Source organism: Lagopus leucura, unplaced genomic scaffold (genome assembly GCF_019238085.1).
Source record: "Lagopus leucura isolate 7727_CA_CO unplaced genomic scaffold, USGS_WTPT01 Super-Scaffold_100018, whole genome shotgun sequence".
Taxonomy (NCBI): Eukaryota; Metazoa; Chordata; class Aves; order Galliformes; family Phasianidae; genus Lagopus; species Lagopus leucura.
This window is the reverse complement of record NW_024962272.1, coordinates 9,391,325-9,414,124: the sequence shown is the minus strand read 5'-3', so window position 1 is coordinate 9,414,124 and position 22,800 is coordinate 9,391,325. Positions and strand designations below refer to the sequence as shown.

Here is a 22,800-nt window from a genome sequence, read left to right as displayed (position 1 = left end):
TTCTGAACTCTTACACTGGCTTATTTGAGCCCAGACCAGAAGACAGAAGGAAAAACATCTGATTCAATATAAAATGTGGAGGAGCACATGGGAGTTGAACAAAAAGGAAGTTATTCAACGTCTTCATAAATTTAGAAACTCTTTTTCTTTGCTTAATATTGTCTCTATTTTTTTGTAAGTGGGTTTTCTGGCTTCCAAATATAATCTTGTAGCCATGAACTAATATTATAAAACAGCATCTTCCAAGAATAGTTTACCATTCATTAATACTCTATCTTGTCCTAAAGACACACAAGAGGAAAACCTCAATGCATATTTAATGTGTAGTCTCTTATGTATATTTAGATTTGTCTCTCCCTAGGCCTTTACGCTTATGCTATTTGAACTTAAAGTAGTTTTGAATTGCTTTCAAAACTGAAAATAACCTTCTTGTTCTTTTAGAAATTCACATAAAAAATAGATAAAGACAGGGCAATTGCATGTTCAAAATGACACGCTCGTTCATGGATTAGTGGATTCTAATAGAATAGAAAGGGCAAGACAAAAGTACTGTCAGCAGTGTAAAAGATTCACATTCGAATCTCTTGGGCCTGTATGAGGGTCTTCCCTCCTGCACATTTCCTTCCTCTCTCTGACCGGCATGCATTTCTGCTGTTTGCTAGAAATAAACTTATTTTGAAACAGCCAGTGTTTAAGCTTTCACAGAATTTATAACCTCTGTAGCAAAAGAGCAAGCACAGTTATTGCCCACATTGCTCCTCCCCTCAGTATTGGTATTTCTTTCTAAAAGCAACAACCTGTTTAAGGAGGCCTTGGATTTTATGCTGACAGACTCCTCTGTGTTCTGACTCTCAGCTCAAAGTGATCACCTCATTTACGTTAAATTTCACCAGATTTGTATTTAAAAGACAGCAAGTACCTTTCCGATGTGAATGTGAACACACTTAGTGGACTTCTCACCGACATGACACGGATGGAGTTTGCTATACTTTTACTCTTCTATTCTACTCTTAAGTAGCTGGAGCAGTAGCAGCTGGAACTTAGCACAGATTTTATGGCATTAGAAGTACCATAAATAATGTCAGTGCTCTACTGAAGGTTCTCTCCTCACTAAATTTTCTTATTTTTAAAACATGGTCTAGGGAAGCCTTAGGGTCAGCAAGGATTGTGATCTTGGCACACTTATAACCTTAGCTACAGTGCTTTCTTGTGAGATACAGGGGAAGAGAGCATAACTGCACAAATGTAGGAATCAGGAAAGCTAGAGTTTTGATACCTCAATTCTCATGATAGCCTGAGTCATACGTCATTTGTCATCAGTAAAAGAAAAAGATAATTTTTAAAAATGGTCTGATACCTAACATCTTAGATCTAAATTGTGCTACTCTCATCTCTATTTTGCAAAGAACACTTTATAGATCAGGCTTGCTTGGGTACAGAGTACTTAGAAATTTGTTTCTTGTTTAAGTGCTCCCAGACAAAAAACCTAAAATACATTAAATGTATTATTGAACGTATACAGTATAAAACATTTTGTAGTTAATCTAAGCAGTTTTCTGTCTGATTATATTCCAAATCTATTGTTAGCTGTTTATTTTGAACTGAAGATAAATGGAGATATTTGTTATAGCTCATTAGAAATTCAGCATAGATTTTGTGGTACTTTAATTGCAGAAACTAGCCAGTAAAATTCAGTTGAAAAAAACTGTAACTTTATACACAGTATTTCATAGAACAAGATGGCACAGAAGAGTACCAGTTTCATAATGTGGCTTAGCTCTTACTATGAAAAAATTCACATTTTAAATATTTTTTTAAAGTTAAAAAAAGAAGAGGATACTCTCCCTCTGAAGACTGGTAGAGGAATATGAGTTAATGCTGTATGATTTATTACCAAATCTTTGACACCCAGAGAAGCTCTTCCAAATGAGTATGAAAATTATTTCACTGTTGCTGCTTTGAGGTTCAGTGAAAATGCTGGTGCGATTTGTGAACATTGCTGGCTTCCACTTTGTGTTTTCTGTAAACTTCCAGGGATGCTGATCTGTAAACCATAATGGAATGTCCCACAGGAAAACATCAAGTAGCCTATCTGGACTTTAAACCTGCTAATCCTGCTACAGTAGTTGCATTAACAGTCTCTTTTCAGTAGATAAGGTTAAAACTACTAATTTTGTCTTTTTGATTACCTAAAGTATGTTGCTGTTTTCCAGTCTTGAATGAATTCAGGGCAAATTGTGCATTTCATGACTTTATGTTTCTAGTTCTACCTTGTCCACAGAGAACAACAGCTATGTTTCCCAGCTACAGTTTTGCAAAGTGATATTTTGACAGGCAGTTTGATTCTTCCTAGTGGTACTTCCACAGAAGTCATAGATTGTATCCTTTCTGAGAAACTAAGGGCTCAATCTTCATGTGCAAGAAAAACCACAAATGCAAAAAGCGTATGCAAAAAGCAATCCAAGTTTCAAAATATGCAAAACACTTAGAAATATGTCATGCCACCTCAGGAAGAACAATGATTTGGCTTTAGCTATGTAGACAGAGAGAAAGAGAGAAAAATTATTTTGAGAACAGTAAGAATAAATTGAGGTTTTTCTTTAGCTACTAATCACAGATCACAGAATCACAGAATCATAGAATCACCCGGGTTGGAAGGGACCTCAAGGATCATGTAGTTCCAACCCCCCTGCCTGGCAGGGCCACCAAACATACACATTCAGATCAGGTTGCCCAGGACCCTGTCCAACCTGGCCTTAAACACGTCCAAGGACGGGGCATCCACAACCTCCCTGGGCAGCCCGTTCCAGGGCCTAACCACTCTCCTAGTAAAGAACTTCCCCCTAACATCCAACCTAAATCTTCCCTCCTTCAACTTAAAACCATTTCCCCTAGTCCTGCTGTTGTCAGCCCTTTTGAAGAGTTTACTCCCCTCCTGGGTGTAGGTTCCCTTCAGGTGTTGATAGGCTGCAATGAGGTCACCCCGCAGCCTTCTCTTCTCCAGGCTGAACAAGCCCAACTCCCTCAGCCTGTCCTCATAGGGGAGGTGCTCCAGCCCCCTGATCATCTTAGTCGCCCTCCTCTGGACCCTTTCCAAAATCTCTATGTCTTTCTTGTACTGAGGGCTCCACACCTGGACACAGTACTCCAGATGGGGCCTCACAAGAGCCGAGTAGAGAGGGACGATCACCTCCCTGTCCCTGCTGGCCACCCCTCTCCTGATGGAGCCCAGGATCCCATTTGCCTTTCGAGCTGCCAGAGCACACTGCTGGCTCATGTTCAGTCTCTCGTCCATCAGGACCCCCAGGTCCTTCTCTGCCGAGCTGCTCTCAAGGACCACTCCTCCCAGCCTGTACAGGTGCCTGGGGTTCTTCCGGCCCAAATGCAAAACCTTGCACTTTGCCGTGTTGAACCTCATCAGGTTCACCCGAGCCCAGCCCTCCAGCCTGTCGAGGTCCCTCTGAATGGCATCCCTTCCTTCCACCGTATCAACCGCACCACTCAGCTTGGTGTCGTCAGCAAACTTGCTGAGGGTGCACTCAATTCCCTCATCGATGTCATTAATAAAGATGTTAAAGAGCACCGGTCCCAAGACAGACCCTTGGGGGACACCACTTGTTACCGGCCTCCACCTGGACATAGAGCCATTGACCACCACCCTAATGCCTAATGTCACCACCCTAAAGCCTAATGTCTGACATAGGTGGGCTTGAACTGCTAGGCAGTAGTAAAGATGGTAAATATTAATTTGTGGCAGGTGAAAATCTGTTCCAGATTCTGTTTTCTCTGTGCTTGGGCTTAAAACGGGACCTCTTCTCTCCCCTCAGCCTCTCTCACCCCATTCCATTAGGCTTCTTCATTCCTTCTTTTGTACTCCTCGGTTTCCTTCCACAGTCCCACTCACCTTAGCTGACCAGGGTCCTAAAATCCTTTTTTTCAGCTCTGCCATTCACATTTGGAGTTGCAAGGGAGGCATAAGACAACTCCACACAGACATCAGCAGCAGCACAGGGGAAACAATTGGCTTGTATTACTTTTTACCTCCACCATATTTCAGGCCAACAGAAGCCTAGGAGGCTCACATTACTCACTGCTGGGAAAGTCTTATTAGCCGTATTGTGGTGGCCCTTGAGTATAAAATATACAGCACCAGAGCAGGAGTATTCTTTCCTGTGAATGCTAGTACAGCTCACCTAAGGGCTCACAAATAAACTATCGGTCTGCTGCTGTACAGCACACTAGAGAAGAAGATCCTTCACCAAAGCTCAAAGCAATGCTCACATCAGAGTTCCTGTAGAAAGCAAAAAGTAAGCAACATTTCCTGAGTTTTGGTTTCATCGTCAGAACTGAAGACAGCCAGCCCTATATGCAACTACTCCAACTACTTCAGAGCTCCTCAGGCTGTAGAGCTTTCAGTTGTGGTGTAAATGACACTGCATCTGTCTGTACCAGAAATCTAACTGGACAATTGTGAGGGTTCCAAAAGTAATACCTCCTGTTTTATTGTGTTGGCTCACAATGTCGGACAGATATTGGTGGTATGGCAGTAGAGGCTGAACCTTCCCAACAATATTACATTTTGTTGCCATGTGACAGATGGCAGCAGAAGGGCGTCTGACATGGAAGTGTGTATGAAGCAAAGGGGTGTGATTGAATTCCACCTCCACGAGGAAAAAATGGCACCCAGTGACATTCATCAACACTTGCTGTACATTTCTGGAAACAAAACAGCTGATGTGAGCACAGTGAGGTGGTGGGTGGTGCGTTTCAGCAGTGAAAACATGAAACACAAGCCATGTTCTGGACAGCCAAGCACAGCTGTCACATCACAAAATGAAGAGAGTCTTGCTCAGCTGATCCATGTGATGCAGCAGATTATGATGAGGGAACTGTGTATGGGCTGAATATTGGCTTCAGTGTGTTAGAAACTATGTCAGTAGTGTTGAATATCAAAAATTTTGCAGCACATGGGTCCCGCAGGACATGTTCTGTTCTCTGGCTCACCAGGAACAGAGTGGAAACTATACGTAAGTTTGTCAGAAACTACTGAAACAATATGAGGCTGAAATTGACAGTTTCCTGGATTGCATCATTGCTGGTGACCAGATATGTTGTCATCACTATGAGCCAGAGTCAGAACAGCAGTCCATGGAGTGGTGACATGTTAATAATCAAAGCAAATGTTCAAGATGTGGCTCTTGGCAGGTAAAGTGATGCACTGTTTTTTGAGATAAGAGGTGATCGTTATGGATTGCTGGGAACCTGGACTAGCTATGAATTCTAACTTCTACACTGTGATGCTGATTGAGCTAAAGGCTCAAACTTCCAGAGTCAGCCCAGAGAAGAAGACAGCCTTTCACTTGGAATATGATAAAACCAGGCCCCATATCAGTTTGAAGACCATGGAGCACATTGCCAATCTTTGCTGGACTGTCCTACCACACCCACCATAGAGTCCAGATTTGGTACCCTCTGACTCCCATCTGTTCAAGCCAATGGAAGATAGGCTGCTTGGGCAAAACTTTCTTAGCAACAATGTCATCATAGTCGGTGTGAAACAGTGGGCCACCTCCACTGGTGCAGTTTTTTCTGCATGTGGCATTCAGGTTCTTCTGGCAAAAATTCATAGCCAATGGTGGTGACAATGTTGAAAAACAGTGTTACTGAAAATTTCCTCTATCAAATAGTGTTACTGTGTTATTTCTATCTGTGTAGTTTCCACAGAAAGAAATAGGAGGCATTACTTTCAGAACGATCTATGCATGAGAGAAAATGATAAATACTGGCTGGTAAGTAAAAGTAATTCAATGTGCTGATCAACACTCAGTTCTAGCCTGATGCTTCCTTTGTAATCTTATTTTGGTGCTAGACAACCAGCCACGTGACCATATGCTGTTTCATTTTGTATGCCAACTATTTCATTCACAATAAAATTTGGGCATCTGCTTTTCAATTCAGTTTTGAAAAGTAGGAATACCAGATGAGACAGTGATCTGAGATATCCAGCACAGCTTCACCAAGGGCAGATGGTACCTGAGCAGTCTGGCCTTCTATGATGGAGTGATGGCAACAGTGGACAAAGGAAGGGCAACTGATGTTGTCTACCTGGACTCATCGGACCTTTGACATGGTCCCACACCACATACTTATCTCTGAATTGGAGAAATATGATTTCTAAAGGTGGACTATTCAGTGGATAAAAACTTGGTTGGAAAGTTGCAGCCAGAGGGTTGTGGTCAATGGCTCTATGTCCAGGTGGAGGCCAGGGACATGTGGCGCCCCCTAGGGGATTGTCTTGGGGCCAGCATTTTTTAACATCTTTATCATGACATAGATGAGGAGATCCCACAAACGCTCAGCTAGTTTGTGAACAACACCATGCTAAGTGATTCAACTGATAAGACAGAATGAAGGAATGCCATCCAAAGAGATTTGAACAAGTTCCATGTGAATCAAATGGGGTTCAACAAGGCCAAGTGCAAGGTGTTGCACTTGGGTCAGGGAAATCCCAGGCATATGTACAGACTGGGAGAAGCACTCATTGTAAGAAGCCCTTCCAAGAAGGACTAGGGGATACCGTTAGATGAAAAGCTTAACATGAGTCAGCAGTGTGCACTTGTGGCCTAGAAGGCCAACAGTGTCCTGGGGTGCATATGCAGACCAGACCCGAGCCATTGGGAAGTGTGCTGCCTTCCTGGAGCCCAGGTTAGGGACATAACTAGAAAACTCCCAAATCTGGTTAGGTCCACTGATTACTTTCCATTACTCATAGTTCAGGTGGGCAGTGATGAAATTGCTCAGAGAAGCCTGTGAACTATGAGAAGAGATTTCAGGGGTTTAGCTCAAGAAACGGGAACACAAGTGATCTTTTGTTCTGCAGGGAGGAAGTTAGGAAGGCAAAAGCCCAATTTGAACTCTGATTGGCCACTGCAGTCAAAGAGAATAAGAAATCTTTTTACAAATACACAAATATACAAATGGTAGGAGAAGAACCAAGGAGAATTTCCATCCTTGATGCAGTGGGGAACATGACCACTGAGGATAAGGAGAAGGCTGAGGTCCCCAATGCCTTCTTTACATCTGCCTGTAATAGGCAGATCAGTTATCCTCAGGGCACTTTACACTCCGATCTGGAAGTCTGGGATGCTACACAGAATACCACCCTGGTGATTCAGGTAGAGAGCCCCTCCTCCATCTGGACTGTCACAAGTCCATGGGACTGACCAGGCTCCAGCTAGGGTGCTGAGGGAGCAGACGGGGGTGACTGCCGAGCCACTGTCAGCCATCTACCAGTGCTCCTGGATATCTGGAGAGCTCACAGAGGATTGGAGGCTTGCCAGTGTGACTCCCATCTTCAAGAAGGGCTCCATGGCATGTGCATGGCATCCAGGGGATCAGGCCCAGCAAGCACGAGCCCAGCAAGCACATGAAAGGCATGTCATGCTTGATCTGCTTTAGGGCCCCTCACTACAAAAAAGATATTGAGGCCCTGGAACGTGTCCAGGGAAGGACAATGAAACTGGTGAGGGGTCTGGAGCACAGGTCTTATGAGAGCGGCTGAGGAGCTGGGATTGTTTAGTCTGGAGGAGGCTCAGGGGAGACCTCACTGCACTCTACAACTTCCTGAAGGGAGGTTGTGGTGAGTTGGGGTTTGGCTTCTTCTCCCACAACAAACAGGACCTGAGGAAATGGCTACAAGTTGTCCCACGGGAGGTTTAGTTTAGACATAAGGAAGAACTTTTTCTCTCAGAGAGTGGTCAGGCACTGGAATGGCTGCCCAGGAAGGTGGTGGAGTCACTGTCCCTGGCAGTGTTCAAGAGGCGTCTGGATGAGGAGCTGCGAGATATGGTTTAGTGCTTGTGGTAGCATTGGTGATGGGAGGATGGTTGGACTAGATGATCTTGCAGTTCCTTTCAACCTTATCATTCTATGATTCTATGAAATGTGGTAGCAGGGAGATGGAGGTGGTTGTTCCCCTTTCATGAGATCCCTTCTGGAGTGCTGTGTCCAGTTTTGGGGCCCCCAGCACAAGAGAGTTGTGCAGCTGTTGTAGAGAATTCAAAGGGAGGTCACAAAGATTATCAGAACTGGAGCACCCTTCCTATGATGAAAGGTTGAGGTAGCTGGGCTTGTTCAGCTTGGACAAGAGAATACTCCAGGGAGACCTCATTGCCGCCTTCCAGCACTTAAGGGGAGCTTATAAACAGAAGGGACACTGATTTTTTAAATAATCTAATAGTGATAGGGGAACAATTTTTAACTACAAGAGGGAAGATTTAGATTAGATAAAAGCAGGACATTTTTTATGCAGAGGGCTGTCAGGCAGAGGCATGGGTTGCCCAGAGAAGTTGTAGATTCCCCGTCCCTGGAAGTGTTCAAGACCAAATCCCTGAGGAACATGATGTAGTGGCTGATCTAGTGGGTGGCAGCCCATGGCAGGAGGACTGGAACTAGGAGATCTTTAACATCCTTTCTAACCCAAGCCATTCTATGATTCTGTGATTCTGTGATTCTGCGATTTCTGTTTACATATTTTTTTGAGAGTATTTTTTCAGAGATTTTGCAATTTGATTTTTTTCTGCAACCGAAGTGCAGCATATTTACTTAATGTTTTTCTTGTTATAAAAAAAGGCCATGTAGATTATAATGTTCAGTAGTCTTTTTGCACTATATTGTTACCTCACTGTGAGAAAACAAGATTAAAGAGATGTACAATGCAGCTTTACAAAATTTTTTCTTGTGGGTTTCAAACAAATGGTTGTAAAGTGTCTGCTTTTAGTACTCCTCCAAATGCACTTTGTGTTCCACCTACTTTGTCAAAGCATGGTTTATGTCTAGAATGAAGGAACAATGAGGAATGAATGGAAAGAGCAAACAAAAGTAGAGGAAAATAAATATTCAGAAAAAAAAAATAGAGAAAGGATTTCGTTTGGAGAGAATAATAGCATAATTGGACCTTAAAAGGATTAATTAAGAAGGTGAGTTAACGCCAGTGTGGACCTCAGATACATGTAAAGCAAAATGGAAACTTTACTTCAATAATGCTTTGAATTATGCTTAATTTTAGTTTGGAATGCAAAAACAATAAAAATATGTTTTATTTGATTTATATTACCTAATAAGTAAAATTCTTCTTCCATTCCAATGAGCTTATGAACGCCTTGCTCATTTTCTATCTGAAAAGTCAAGAGGCTTGTTCGCATGTTCCACTTATTTCTGTGGCTTACAGCCTTAAGATTCACTGCTATATAAATTTTCATGATGATTCTCAAGCATGCATTTCAGAGACTGTCTAGCGTCTTCTCTGAGCAGAACACCATTTTTAAAGTTATATTATTCAATTCTGTGGGTAGCTCAGTTATTTTATGCTGTAGCTTCTCAGAGGAATACATTCTCACTCTATTGATATACATTGCTATGGACAAATTGCAAATGGCACTTTTGCCGTGCTTCTCTCTGACAGTGCCATGCCTTCTGCAGCTGCAGGGAGTTACCTCTGGACACTCCTTTCCTCTTTGCTCATGCAGTAGCATCCAACATAAGAAAACATTTGGCTGATACACTTTAACTATTGTATTTATTCTTATGTGCTCTACAAAACAGTGCCTCTCCCTCCAGCCTCACAATTCAAAACACTGTACTTCCAGTAAATTCTTAGTTTTACAATAATATCTTCTTATATATTCACTTCTTGTGTAGGTAACTAGGCCATGCAGAACAGGATGTGCCTAATAAGAAATGGAAACTTTTTCTCCGAATTAGAGAGTCCTGTCAGCAATAGCGATTATTATTAACAATAGCATGGATGATAACAGCACTGAAGAGGATTAAACTCGATCCATGTTGAAAAAGACTTTTTCCTGAGCTGACTGCAAAGACAGTCTGTGTCTTTGTAGACTAATTATGGCTTGTTAAAAAATAATCAATGGTAAATTAATTTATTCTAGTTGTGTTCTATTTTACAAAACTATGGAATGAGAGCCTGCATAACAGCAGAGCAAGACTGCAGCTGCAGAAGGTAGCACTTGTGTGCCTATCACTCCAGCTTTTCCTGACAGTAACGAAGGTATTCTGAAGCAGTGGGAAAGAAGAGTCAGAAAAGAGTGCTGTGACTGTAATCTAGTAAATTTATTTAAAAGCGAGTCATAGTGGTCGTATTCACCACATCTTCCCATATATTTGCAATTTTTTTTCCAGTCACTTGTATTTAGTATGACCATTTTTTCCAAGAGAAGAAAACTCATTAAAGCAAGTGTCAGGAACAGTGAAATCAGTTAGGCACAAAGTTCCCCTTAAGTCATTCCAAACACACTGTTTGTTGTTACTACAAGTTAAGTAAAACAGTTTCAGATAGCAGTAGGATTTTAGGGTTGACTTCGACCTCTTTCAGTTACACAAGCAGATTATATATTGTTCATCCAGTTATTGACAAACAGGTTATTTGGTCAACACCAATGGAAGAGAAGAAATTTAACAGAAGGAACATAATAATAGAAAACTAGCTGAGCTCTGGGTGTGGCATGCAGGACTTAGCTTCCTCCTGACTCAATACTTGGAAAGACATTTTAACTAGGAACCATCCTTCCTTTTGATTTTACTTGTTTGGTATCATTCTAAGCAAGTTTGACCAAGTCTGTAGGTCATTTTCAAACAGTAGCTGTACAGAGACTGTCACGTGAAGTTTTGTGTGTTACTTGATCTATGAAAAGGTTCTATTTTACCCTTAACACAGATACCTAAATATCAGAGGTCATGATCAAGTAGATGTTTTTTCCCCAGCTTTCATTGCTCCGAGTGAGGCAAGACAAAATATGTTTCCCTTGACTTAAGTGTTAGAAAGCAATGAAAGAAGTTATTTCTCAGTACTTAACCCTGTAGCAATGAAAAAGTACCAGCATACTTCTTTAGCTGATGAGTGGCTCTGGATGTTCTATCTGCTTTGGGATCCTATGAACTGTAAGCCGCTAAATATCTACATTTCTAATTTCTCTACACTTTCTATGAATGTTTCTAGACTAAATTGAGAAAAATAGAGCTATAAAAAGAAAACCTTTCAATTAGCTTATGAAAAAGTTCTTGAGAGATACTTTTAACCTTTGCAATGACTCAAAACAGGCTTGAATTCCCTTTCTAAGTTCTTGTCATTGACTTCACACAAACAAAAATGCATTATTTCTAGTCTCAACTATTGAAATTACAAGGGAGATCAATGTGAAGAAAAATTGGACAAGAAAAATATTAATTATGTTTTATTTGATGAAGTCTTTGAATAAAAGTTCTTATGTCAACAAATGTGAACTATATTTATGGCCCTGTTGGAGATTTCACCAGTTCAACGGCCAAAGGTATCAATCTTAACCACAAGGAAGTTACTTATTAATCAAAATGCAAACCTGTACATGATAATACTTTATTACTTTCTCAATAACACATCTGCAGCCAGCAACCTAAAAACCTCTTTCTGGCACAGCAATGACAACATCATTAACTAACCTCCAGTTCCTTTATTTTCTCTTTAACTAATAAAGATAACCAGATTAACAAAAGTAGCTATGGTTACGATCACAAATACAGTCATATGAGGATATCTGTAATGAACCATGTCAGTCCTGAAGTCAACTCATTCGTATATTTTTAACTATTCTCTCAGTTCCAACACTGCACTTGCTAATACTTTACTGGTTGCTCTCAACAAAATGTCATCACACCACTAACATTAAAGATACTGCAAATACAAGAGTTATTCAGTGGAGGCAAATGCAATCAGTCAGGGGCAGTCCTTCCTCAGAGTGTTTTCAATTAAGGTTCTTCTTATACAGGTACAAAAATGAAAGTACTCTGAAAGTTGTACACAACAAACACCAAACTTTCTTTGTTGCCCTAATGAGTTTATGAAACAATGTGGCCAGGCAACACAACTGACTTACAAACAGGAGACTGATGTCTTCCTGAATAAAACTATAGGTAACTGTTATAACTGCCTCTTATCGATTTGAAACAAAACAAAACAAGAAAAATATGAATCCAATTCCGCCAGAAAGCCATGGTGACACACAAAAAAACTTGCATGCAAAGCTAGGAATGCAAAGGAGATATTACAAGAGCTAACATTAACCATACTAGCAGGCTTTTGACTCACTGCTATTATTTCCTTCAAATTTGTACTTCCTCTTTCATTTAAAGACAGAGCTGAAACTTCTGGTTGGTGACATACTCATATGTGTTATATAATGAAGATGAGGAGTTCTGACTATTTGTGTTTATTAACAACAATTGGTTTTCAAATTACTTCAAGCTTACATTATATTCTTGTTTCTTTTTCAGTCCATGCAACAATAAAACTACAAGCCAGAATGAAATGAATGTTAAAAAGAAACATTTTTTAAAAATGTAATGCTTTCTTAGAACAATCTTGCTCATTCACATGAAATAATACACTAGTGTTTTGAAATTAACAAAATACCTGAAAAGACATTGTCTATCTACAGCAAAATTGTTGCCAAAAAGGCATAATTTCCTCACTGTCTGAAGCAATTCCTTCTATCAAGCTGAACATTCTGAGAGTCCTGCTGCCAGTGACGAAGTTGACATAGTGAAAAAACAAGATGCAAATACTTAGAACTATGACAGCAGAATAGCAGGGAAAGTTTTCAAGTCTGTAGTATCCATCATGGGGAGGTGGATTCCATTGCCTAACTTGTTACTTCTCAGTTTCTATAACCAAAGGTATGAATTTTTTATTTGTACCCTCATAGGTGCAATGAGGATAATATGGTCACTAAGGAGTTCCACTCCAGGCTTTAACTGTGAGTACCAAGCAAAGATGAAAAAATAAGCTTGCTCAGAAAACACAGAATTCTTGTCAGATGGGAAGCAGTCCATTTACTTTAACAATGGAATTGTTCATTACTAAAGAGAATGTAATTACAACATTGAACAGATAGTGTTTGGGGCTCTTTTCTCCTCTTTCAGGACACATTTGTACCACATTAATGTCTGAGACAGTGAATTAGACACACTGAAAACAAGTGGTTTCACTGCTCCCACAGATTGCAGCCAAGTTCCTTCCTTCTCACTGCTGAAAGTTTATCCTCTAATAAATAATTCCCAAGACATCTTGCAATAGGAAGCATTCATGAATGAATGCATTAATAAATGTTTCCTATTGCAGAGCTCCCTGGGATTTCTTTTAATACCTGCAAGGAGTTTACAGACCCTCATTAGTTACATTAAAAAAAGGAAATTTGCTACTTCTGAACACACTATTTTGCCCTGTTTCAAAACATCATGGCAGACAACTAAATGCTGGCATGAAACAAAGCCAATGACCCGTTATGTACTTACCATGTACCACATGCTTGGCCACTTGGGATCATTGAAATAAGTGGATTGGGTACCTCCAGGTTTATAATCCCTCTTTATCCTTCTTTTAACCACCTGCTGTTGTATCCACTCCACCTGCCAACCAGGAAAACATTTGGTAAGTGTTAGGGTTTCATAGAGATTATCAAGAAATGTGTGAAATCTTGGGAAGTTTCCCATTACCATACTCAAAGACATATTTCATGTTAAGGAGTTCATTTTGGCAGTCGAAATGCACAGCTCACCTTGGCATATGGTTCACTAGGGAATAAGCCCAATTCTGTTAGTGCTACAAATCTCCCTGAACAACTACTTATATCTCCTGCTAGAAGAATTTCATTTGCGATCATCTTTTGAATGCTGTTATTTTTTTTTCATTATTAGAATTGAACTTTTTTTCAAATTTGTAAAACTAGTTTTATAAAGTGTAACAGTAGATCACAAGCAGAAATAAATTATACTTCTGTTCTTTGTTTTAAGTCTGTTTCTGAGAACAAAAGCTTTCAGTAAAATATTAAAATATTCTGCTTAACCAATATCTAAATCATCTTCACTGCTTGGAGTGAATACAACAGAATTAAAATATATATTTTAGTAGAGTAACTCTGCGTCAAGATTCTCTCTGCCAGGCGCTCCAGAACATAATTTAGTGCAAAGTACTAGTACAGGGAGAAAAAGACCGATATTGAGCAAAAGGTCAAATTATAACAACATGAAAAAGAACTTGAAACATCAAAGTTAAGGGTTAAAAGCAGAGTTCTTAAAATCAGATTATTTTCTGTCAGATACCTCTTCGTAGATTCACAACACACTCAGAAAGAGCAAGACTGAAAGTGACATCAGCCTCAGAGCAGACAGGACTGCAGGCATTTTGGCATTGGCTAGTCTAAGTGGGAGCTAGTTTCCATGAATGTGAACAGCATAACTATCCACATAGAAAGAAAGAGATTATATTTACACATCTATCTCACTTAAACTTCATATTTTTCCTGAATTGTTTCATGGGATATAACTATAAAAATTGAATTCACCTCTTTCCAAGCAAGACAGCTATTTCCTCTTAGCAGCCAACTCTTCACCTTTTATTTCTGCTGTTCATGAATATCTGTGTATGCACACACACACACACACACATATATATATAGAATAAGTTTACTTTCAGGTCACATGTTTCTCTTTGTCACTTGTCAGAGACAGTATTCACATTTTTCCATGGCAGGATAATTTCTACTGTATCTGCAATTCAGCTTCAAATCATGAGGTCCTTAGAGAGACTTGTCCACTGACATCGGTGGAAGTTCTGCTTGAGATCCATACTACCTCTACCTTTACCATTGCTACTACATGGTTTCCATAGTTTCTTTTAGAAAATGGAATTGTGTTTTTCCCTTTCTTAAGAATCAACTTCAGGGTTAAGAGTATTCTACCAGTGAAGAAATTGTCTGGTTTAAGAAGACAAGACTATGAGGTAATGTTCATGCAGAAATCCATTTCTCTGTTCTTCTATTAACCACTGTAAATCCTTTTCAGCTTCAGAGAAAATTGAGGTATTTGATAGAGTGCCTTTTCCTCATGATTACTCTGCTCCTCTTCCGGACCAAGCTGCAATCCATCTTGGTAGACACTCTCTTGATGATCTGACAGCTGGCTGCCCTTCAGATCTTATGAGATCCAGAGATCCCATCAAGTGGACACCCACTCAGCCTTCTGTATGTCATGCAGTGGACTCTGGAGGGAATGTGAGATGTAGAGTGTATCTGGCCAGAGGCAACAAGAGGGAGAGCCAAAAGACTGAAGAGGCTGCTCTAAAGTGTGATCAACATCCCTCTTAAATGGATCTCTCCTCCATGACAAAGACTGATTTATAATTAACATTTAATGAACCCTATCTCCTTGTCACCTCCTGCCAATATATGGTCTCTTTTTCAGACCCTCAGAACAGCTTTTTTTTTCTTTAAAGTTTAATCCCTTGCCGGTGGCCCAGCCCTCCCATCACATCTGAAGCCGGATGAAAGGCTGTATACCACTTGATCTCAGTAGCTGCCTGGATTGCCTCAAACCATGGACCACAATTCCACCAATTTATGCTAGTATTTAGCAACCAATAACAAAAAAGATTCAATGTGTCTGAACAATCAAATATGATTTTCAAGGCTTATACAGTTCCACCTTCTAAATCTTATCATGAGATATATGTAAGAAGGAGAGGGGTTTTCCTCACAAGACAAACTGCAAAACTCTTTAGCAGTAACTGTGAAAATACGTTCTCTCCATTTATTTACTCCCTATTCAGCTGCAAATATCTACTGATTGTTAAAAAGATAAACAGTAGAGGCATCATAGTACTTGCTGAGAGTGAACATCCATACACTTATGCCTCAAAAAACCCCCAACAATTAATTCATTCTCTCTTTTCCTGTTATGCCAGATGACATTACTGAGAATATTTATCAGACAGCCCTTTAGTTTAAACAATCACAAATATTGTCTCAGTGTGCCATTCCAGTTAATATGAACAATAATAAGACAAATAAACAATTCTGTATATGCATATACATAAATATTTTTGTACAAGCATGTGTTTGTACAGGAGCTTGGATCATCTGATTTAATATTCAATAATATGCAATCCAGCATAGCTGATGGTTAAGATTTTAGTGACGTACAGATAGATATATACCACCTTTTAACAAAAAAATGAAGTGACTGTTCCACAGATTGTGTATTTGTCAGAGAGCCTGCCCCTAAAACATGCTAGATGTTGCCTATAATTTCTGTTTCCTCAGCTCCCAGAAAAGTTAAGGGAAACATATGAAAGAGTAATTCTGCAGAAGGACTGTACAGCATGCACAATCAGACCCAATGCCAGAAAAAGAAATGTAACTCTTCCCATAAAGCCTAATGACAATTTCATGTACACGTAAAATTACTATAAATAAAATAGCTGTTTGGTCTCATTCAAATACAGATTTATGCAAATAAAATGTTTGCATAAGAACACATATGGGAAGATAGCACGGGCAGCTCCATAATCATAGATACGATGTACACTAGGAGGACTCACCTTAGGCACCTGCAGATATCCAATTAAATAGAAGGGGAAGAGGGAGTCAGAATGACCTTTAAGATACAGTGACTGTGTACTGTGTTGAGAGAGACAGTGCAGGATGCTAGCCAGAGTAAATCTAAGCAATACAGCAGGCTTGATCACAATCCTGGGTATAGCCTTCTCTGCAAGATTTTTATCAAACAGCTTCAGTCAGGATCTGCTTAGTAACTATTTTTATACTGAGGATGCGCTGATACACCCATCTAGGATGTAATTTAAAACATTCCAGGAAACCCATTTTCTCATTTGAGAAGTCAGTGCATAAAGCTTAGTTTATAGAAAATATCACTGCTACAGAAACAGAACACTCTACTGAATACTAAGGCTAGTTTATTTTCTTTTAAAATTGAAGAGAAAAACTTGCCAGTAGTCTTTAGTCTAAGTTACACTATACAATTACTGGGATATATCAATGAAGACTAGGACAAGACTCAGCAGTTATTTTAGCATTTCCTTTGAGTATTTTATGGGTATATTCATGCACGTGTCACTGTCAAATGCCTGGTACATCTTGAATTTGTTTGATTCGGTATGAAAAGAGCTCATTTGTATAAAAATATTTTCTTTTAAGAAGTTTCTACACTTCCTAAACTATAGTCCTTGAAGGAAAATCTCTGAAGTAATTGATTATACAGATTCCCATCTCTTGCCAAAAGGAGACTCTATGCGAACAATGAGGTGCATTTTAACATTTCCATAAAGTCACACTTGCTGAGGGGGAACAGTGCACATTTTCCCATTGACTTCAGCTTTGAAAGTTCCATTTCCTGAATGTCTAGAAATCAAAGCCAAGCCAGATTGGAGACCAAACCATTCAAAAAAAAAAAAAAAAAAAAAAAAAAACATAATTTCCAGTCTCCTCACTCACAGGCTTGTTCTATACACAACACAGCTCTTCTTCACAAACCTGCATGAAACAACGCTATGGAATAAAAGTTGCTCCGAGCTTATTCTAGTACATCATGCTTTCATTCTCTGTAGGCATAAAGAATATAATGAAATGTTATCTCTACGTGAAACAGAACTGCTTTCTACAACCTTCGTTCTCATTTATTTAACAGAACGCATGAAAAAGCAGGCCCATGTATGCATGCAACAGTAAGAACTCTACTGCAATAAATTGTGAAAAAAACTTTGAAAAACAAATGGGAAAACTTAAAAAGCTGAAAAAAAGAAAAATCCACCTATTATCAAATCAGGGTGTTTTTTAAAATACAAACACGAGATAACCTTGTGAAACAGCACTTACTTCATTTTTCAAATATGTCATGAGGAGGTCTGCTTGAATAAATATTTTCAAATTGATTAAAAATGTGTCAAGTTAAGCATGTGAAAATGTTACCATTAAAAAGAAGGTATGAAAGCAAGTTGGAGGCATATACCTTTCCATTTTGAGGAAAGAATGCACAGGGAAGGAACACCCTAACTCTGAGTAATGTATGCATTTCACATCAAAATCTATTATTTTTATGTTGCAGAACTAAAAAAAAAAAGATGTGAGTATTCAGTTTATGAAAAGGAATTGCTTAAGGTGCCACTCTCAAACATAATCACAGCATCATTCACTTCAGTCTGTCCTGCACCTCTAAGAAATTACAAATTCCTGCTCAGCTAAAATGAAAGCAAGTGTCAGATGAACATTATAAAGAGAAAGAAAGGACAGAAAACTCAGAGCACATGGAAAGTATCACCAAGCTAGCAGTGAATCTGCATGGAGTCAGGCTGAATGAGCAAAAGGGGCAACATTAAACCATGCGACAACCTGCTCTCTGTTGGGATGGCTTCACACTGCACCTGCTGCACCTCAGCCTTCACTCCTAAACACTGAGTGCTGAGTGAACTGGGTCTGTTCAGCCTTGAGAAAAGGAGACTGAGAGGGACCTGATCCAGGTCTATAAATATCTAAGGTGTGGGGGGCAGAATGGCGAGGCCAGACTGTTTTCAGTGGTGAGTGGAGACAGGACAAGGGGAAATGGCCAGAAACTGCAGCATAGGAAGTTCCACACAAACATGCGCAAGAACTTCTTTACAGTGAGGTGACGGAGCACTGGAACAGGCTGCCCAGGGAGGTGGTGGAGTCTCCTTCTCTGGAGATGTTCAAGACCTGCCTGGATGCCTACCTGTGTGACCTGCTGTAGGGAACCTGCTTTGGCAGGGGGGTTGGACTCGATGATCTCTGGAGGTCCCTTCCAACCCCTACAATTCTGTGATTCTGTGATTCTGTGATTTATGTGAGACCCAGGCTGAAGGAAAGGACAGGAGAGAGGGTGGTACTTCCAGACAAAGAAATCAAGACAGTGCCTGGCCCATTGTGGGATATAAAAGAAAAATGGTTCTGACTGCTTATGGTAGCAGAAACAGTCAGTTATGAGTTGTTACCATCATCAAACTTTCTGTGACAGGCTCTACTTAACACACAATCTGACAACACTCTCCACTTCTATTTCACATTCTTATGAAAACAAAAAGTAAAAAAATTCAGGACTTAAGGAGTGTAGGAGGATATGCCAATCTCCAAGTAACACAACCTGGCTGTGGAAGAGCTGAGACTGAAGCCATCACTCAGCAATGCAGGAGGGCTGGGGAGGCCACTGGCATACCTCCCGTTGCTGACGGGCAGCCACAGAAGTGAGACTCCTAAAGCTGGATTGCTCTGCTTAAGAGGAATTGCATGTTTTTTAAATAATTGAACAGTAGGCTGTTTTCCTAACCTATCAGTATGCTCTGACTCATAGTAGCAGCAGTCAATTTGCACATAAAAATAGATGAAGACAGTTGGATAAAGAAGCTGTTGACATAGGTCAAGAGCTTGGAAAATTATTGCGGATGCCATTTCACAAACTGCAGGGGTCTAAAGTTGGATAAAAAGTCAATGAATCCAGCAGTGCTAAGTGATGCATTCTCGCTGATTGACCATGTTCTTCTTCAGCAAGGGTCAAAGACAATCCACGATCAAAGCAGTTGTCATAATTATGCTACACGTAATCTGAATAAAAGCAACATATAAAAAAAAAAAGATTTTAAGACAAGCTAAGTAGAGAAAGAAAAGCAGAAAAGGAAAGAAGGCTGCAGAGAACACTTGAAATTACTACTTTTGCCCAAAGAAACACGTCTTGCACAACTGCAGAGAAAGCTACAGCAGCCCGACCTATGGAACAAAGCTGAAATTCAATGCATATTTTTCCATCTCATGACCACAGAAAAGCCAGCAGCCCTGATATGAATTAAGTTGTTTCTACCTACTCTGCTACACAAAAGTAACCCATTACAGCACTCAGGCATACTTTCACATACTTGAGGTACCCCTATCCACAGCTGTGCTTGCAAACAGATCTGAAACTCCATCTGTCTTTCCTTCTTACCCTCTCCGTCTCCAGATCTCACAACTCTTCACAAGCATCAACACAATTCCGCCTCCAGCTGCGTGTGGCAGTGAAGTCTCTTGCATTAAGAGCAAGACTTGGGAGGAGTAAGTAGGAAAGGAACACAAGAAAAAAGTGCACAGCCCAGGCAGGGGCAGCAATACACCTTCCCTGTCTCACGAGAGTTCATTGCCAGTTTATTATGCTAGGAAAGGCAGGCACCACATTGAAATTCTGAAGGAGTTCAGAATGTCCGCTGCCAGCCACGATGTATATCCAACTGGAAAGGCGGGAAAAAATTTTGCTGTACCAGCTTGAAAGTAACTCTCTTGTTTATACAATGCAGTTTAATATTTGCCACCTTGGTTCACGCAGTTCCCCTCATAACAATCATGAATTACATGGAAACACAATTTTTAAGAACAAAGCAAAACCTCTATAACTGGTATCTTCTTACCTTGTCACATATAATGTAAGTATATCTGGTCTTGGGACAGTATAATAATCTGGAATTCCAATGACTGTGAGAATTACTACTAACATCACTCCGAATGCAAACTGATATATCACGACTTCATCTAGCCTAGGTCTACAGTCACAACTTCTTAATAAAAGGCTGATACTAAATGCAGCATCTACAAGAGAATAAAACTTTAAACTCTCTAAACTTACTTAGCTTTGGAGTCTAATATTTTGCAGTTGATATATCTTGAGGCTTATGCTTGTATTACTGTTATGACAATGATATATATGAATAAAAAACGGTAGAAATTTCTGATGGATTTTTCCTTTTCTCAGAGTAGTCCTTGCAACTCTTAACACAAATGATGAACTTCAGACATCTGTACATGCTAATTTCAGTTGTCCCTAAGTAACTTACAAAATGAATTCTTAGGAATACAAACTTGGGTCAAATATACCAGAGCAATTCCAAAGGTGCAAATCAGTCCACAGTTTGCTGTGGCTTCTACCACCATAGATATCCACTTCAAGTTACCAAATACAGTGAGAATTGCTGAGGTAGTAGAATTATTTCAGAATTAAGTGGTATGTAATATACAAAAGTGTTCTACCAGTCTCAACCAAAGCAAACACAGGATGCTATTCCAGAGTAGTCTCCTCACTAGCCAAAATCTCCTTGAAATCATCCCTATACAATAGTGCTTCTCTCTACAAAAGGAAAAGCTATCATCTACTATTCAGTTTATTTCCTGTACGTTGGCTCAGCATCTTTGCCCACATAGAATGCTTCGACACATGTCCTCTATGGAAAATCTCCATCACAAAGCGTATGGTAAATACCAAGCCAAGCAGTTTTTTGTTCTGAGAGTACTCTAAGCCACATGAAAAGCTGATTATATTTGTAGGTTTTCTATTGTCTTGGTATTGCTACTGTAAGTATATTCTTTATCATTAGAAAAGCTTCTTTTATTAGTTTTTTTTTTTCCTGAACCCACCCTATTCCTAATGTGTAATAAAAAGTGTATGTTTAGAATTCAAAATTGGTTCAAAAGTATTTAACTCAAGCCTTAGTTTCAGAGTTGCAAAATATTAAAGATAATTGGGTTTTGTTCTTTATGGAAATATCAGTGACATATCTACATATTTCATACCACGTCAAAAGCTCTTTGGCATTTCAGATGCCTTTGTGGCACAACTTGAGAACTTTTCCTACTTCTTTCATGGCCAGCCTCTGTATGTATGTCCTCTTACCCATCTCTTCCAATCAGGGGAGTAGAGTCTTTAACATCATCTCTCCAGCATAAAGCATGTAAAGCAAAAAAAAAAAAAAAAAAGAAGAGGAAAATTCCTGTGTCCTTCAAGACATTGCTGGTTTAATCTCTCTTCTCCTCTCTTTGTAGCTCAAGCTCCAGTGCAATTCTTTCAGTCTTGAACTCTTCCAGCTTGTAGTGGGCAGTGAATTTGGGTGCTATGAAAACAGTGATTGCTGGATCTCTTAAACATCATCATCACCTTCTGAAATAATCTGCTGAGCAACTTATGAAAGACACCTGCAGCCAGCCTGAGGAAACAGTGCATTCCAGACCCCCAGGCAAATGAAAAAAGACTGAAGTTTCCTTTCCTACATCCAGTAGGCTGAAGGAAAACAAATGTTTTTTCAACTGAAGTACTATTCCCACACCTCAAGAACTGCTGACAGTGGTTCCAGTGAGGTGGTATCTCTCAGTTTCTTCAAGTCAGACCACATAAAAGCAAGAGTGATACTTGATTAATGAACTTGCTGTTTACTGCTCTTCTTTATTTTAAAGCCTTGAGTGAAACAAGGGCAGTATCTTGGCTTTGCAACTCCCTGACAGTCCCTGCGCACATTCTGACATGAGAAACATGCCCAGAGCAGTCACTCAATTAGGGCTTTATCTCTCAATGCTCATAATTCACAGCACTCTTCAAATTACAAATTGAGAAAAAGAAAATGAAAAGCCTTTTTTTCCACGGCTCTTATTTATGGGACAGAATTTTCAATTGTATATATACTAAAGCTTTTCAATCTTCAGTCAGACTGGTCACATGAATTTGCAGTATGGTTGGTAAGTCTTGCCAAAATTTCTGTTATCTATGTGTACATCATTCGAAAGCTCACTGCTTTATGAGTTATATCTACTTGGACTTCTGCTGGGATAAAAAGACTATAAAATGATCTATCATAAATGTGATTTTTCATGATGGCTATGAATACTCACAAGTGTGCAAACATGCATCTTTTGAAATGAGCTTTTGCCACAGCAGACATTTTGCAGATAGAAGTTTCAGGAACTTCAGATGATGCCTCCTCCAGATTAGCTTAGCAAACTGTTTTTGGGTGAGACAAGCAAGGTTGTCCTACATGTGTACTGAGCAGGGTGACAAATCTCACTGCCGGCTTCCTGCATTCAAGGCAAGGGATGCATGCTTACTACATGTAAGTACAGCATGTACTCCAGAAAGCAGCGCAGAAATGATTAACAG

The 22,800-nt window shown here is 39.8% G+C and overlaps 1 protein-coding gene across 5 annotated transcripts in view; it reads right to left on the bottom strand.

Annotated features, from left to right (window-relative positions):
• PCSK5 (proprotein convertase subtilisin/kexin type 5) overlaps window positions 1-22,800 on the bottom strand; it is a 267,838-nt gene that overhangs the window by 207,101 nt on the left and 37,937 nt on the right. For all 5 annotated transcript variants that reach the window (XM_042877361.1, XM_042877362.1, XM_042877366.1 and 2 more), the window contains exon 3: window positions 13,345-13,458. In XM_042877361.1, the coding sequence (XP_042733295.1) occupies window positions 13,345-13,458 (114 nt within the window). The remainder of the gene's footprint in view (window positions 1-13,344; window positions 13,459-22,800) is intronic.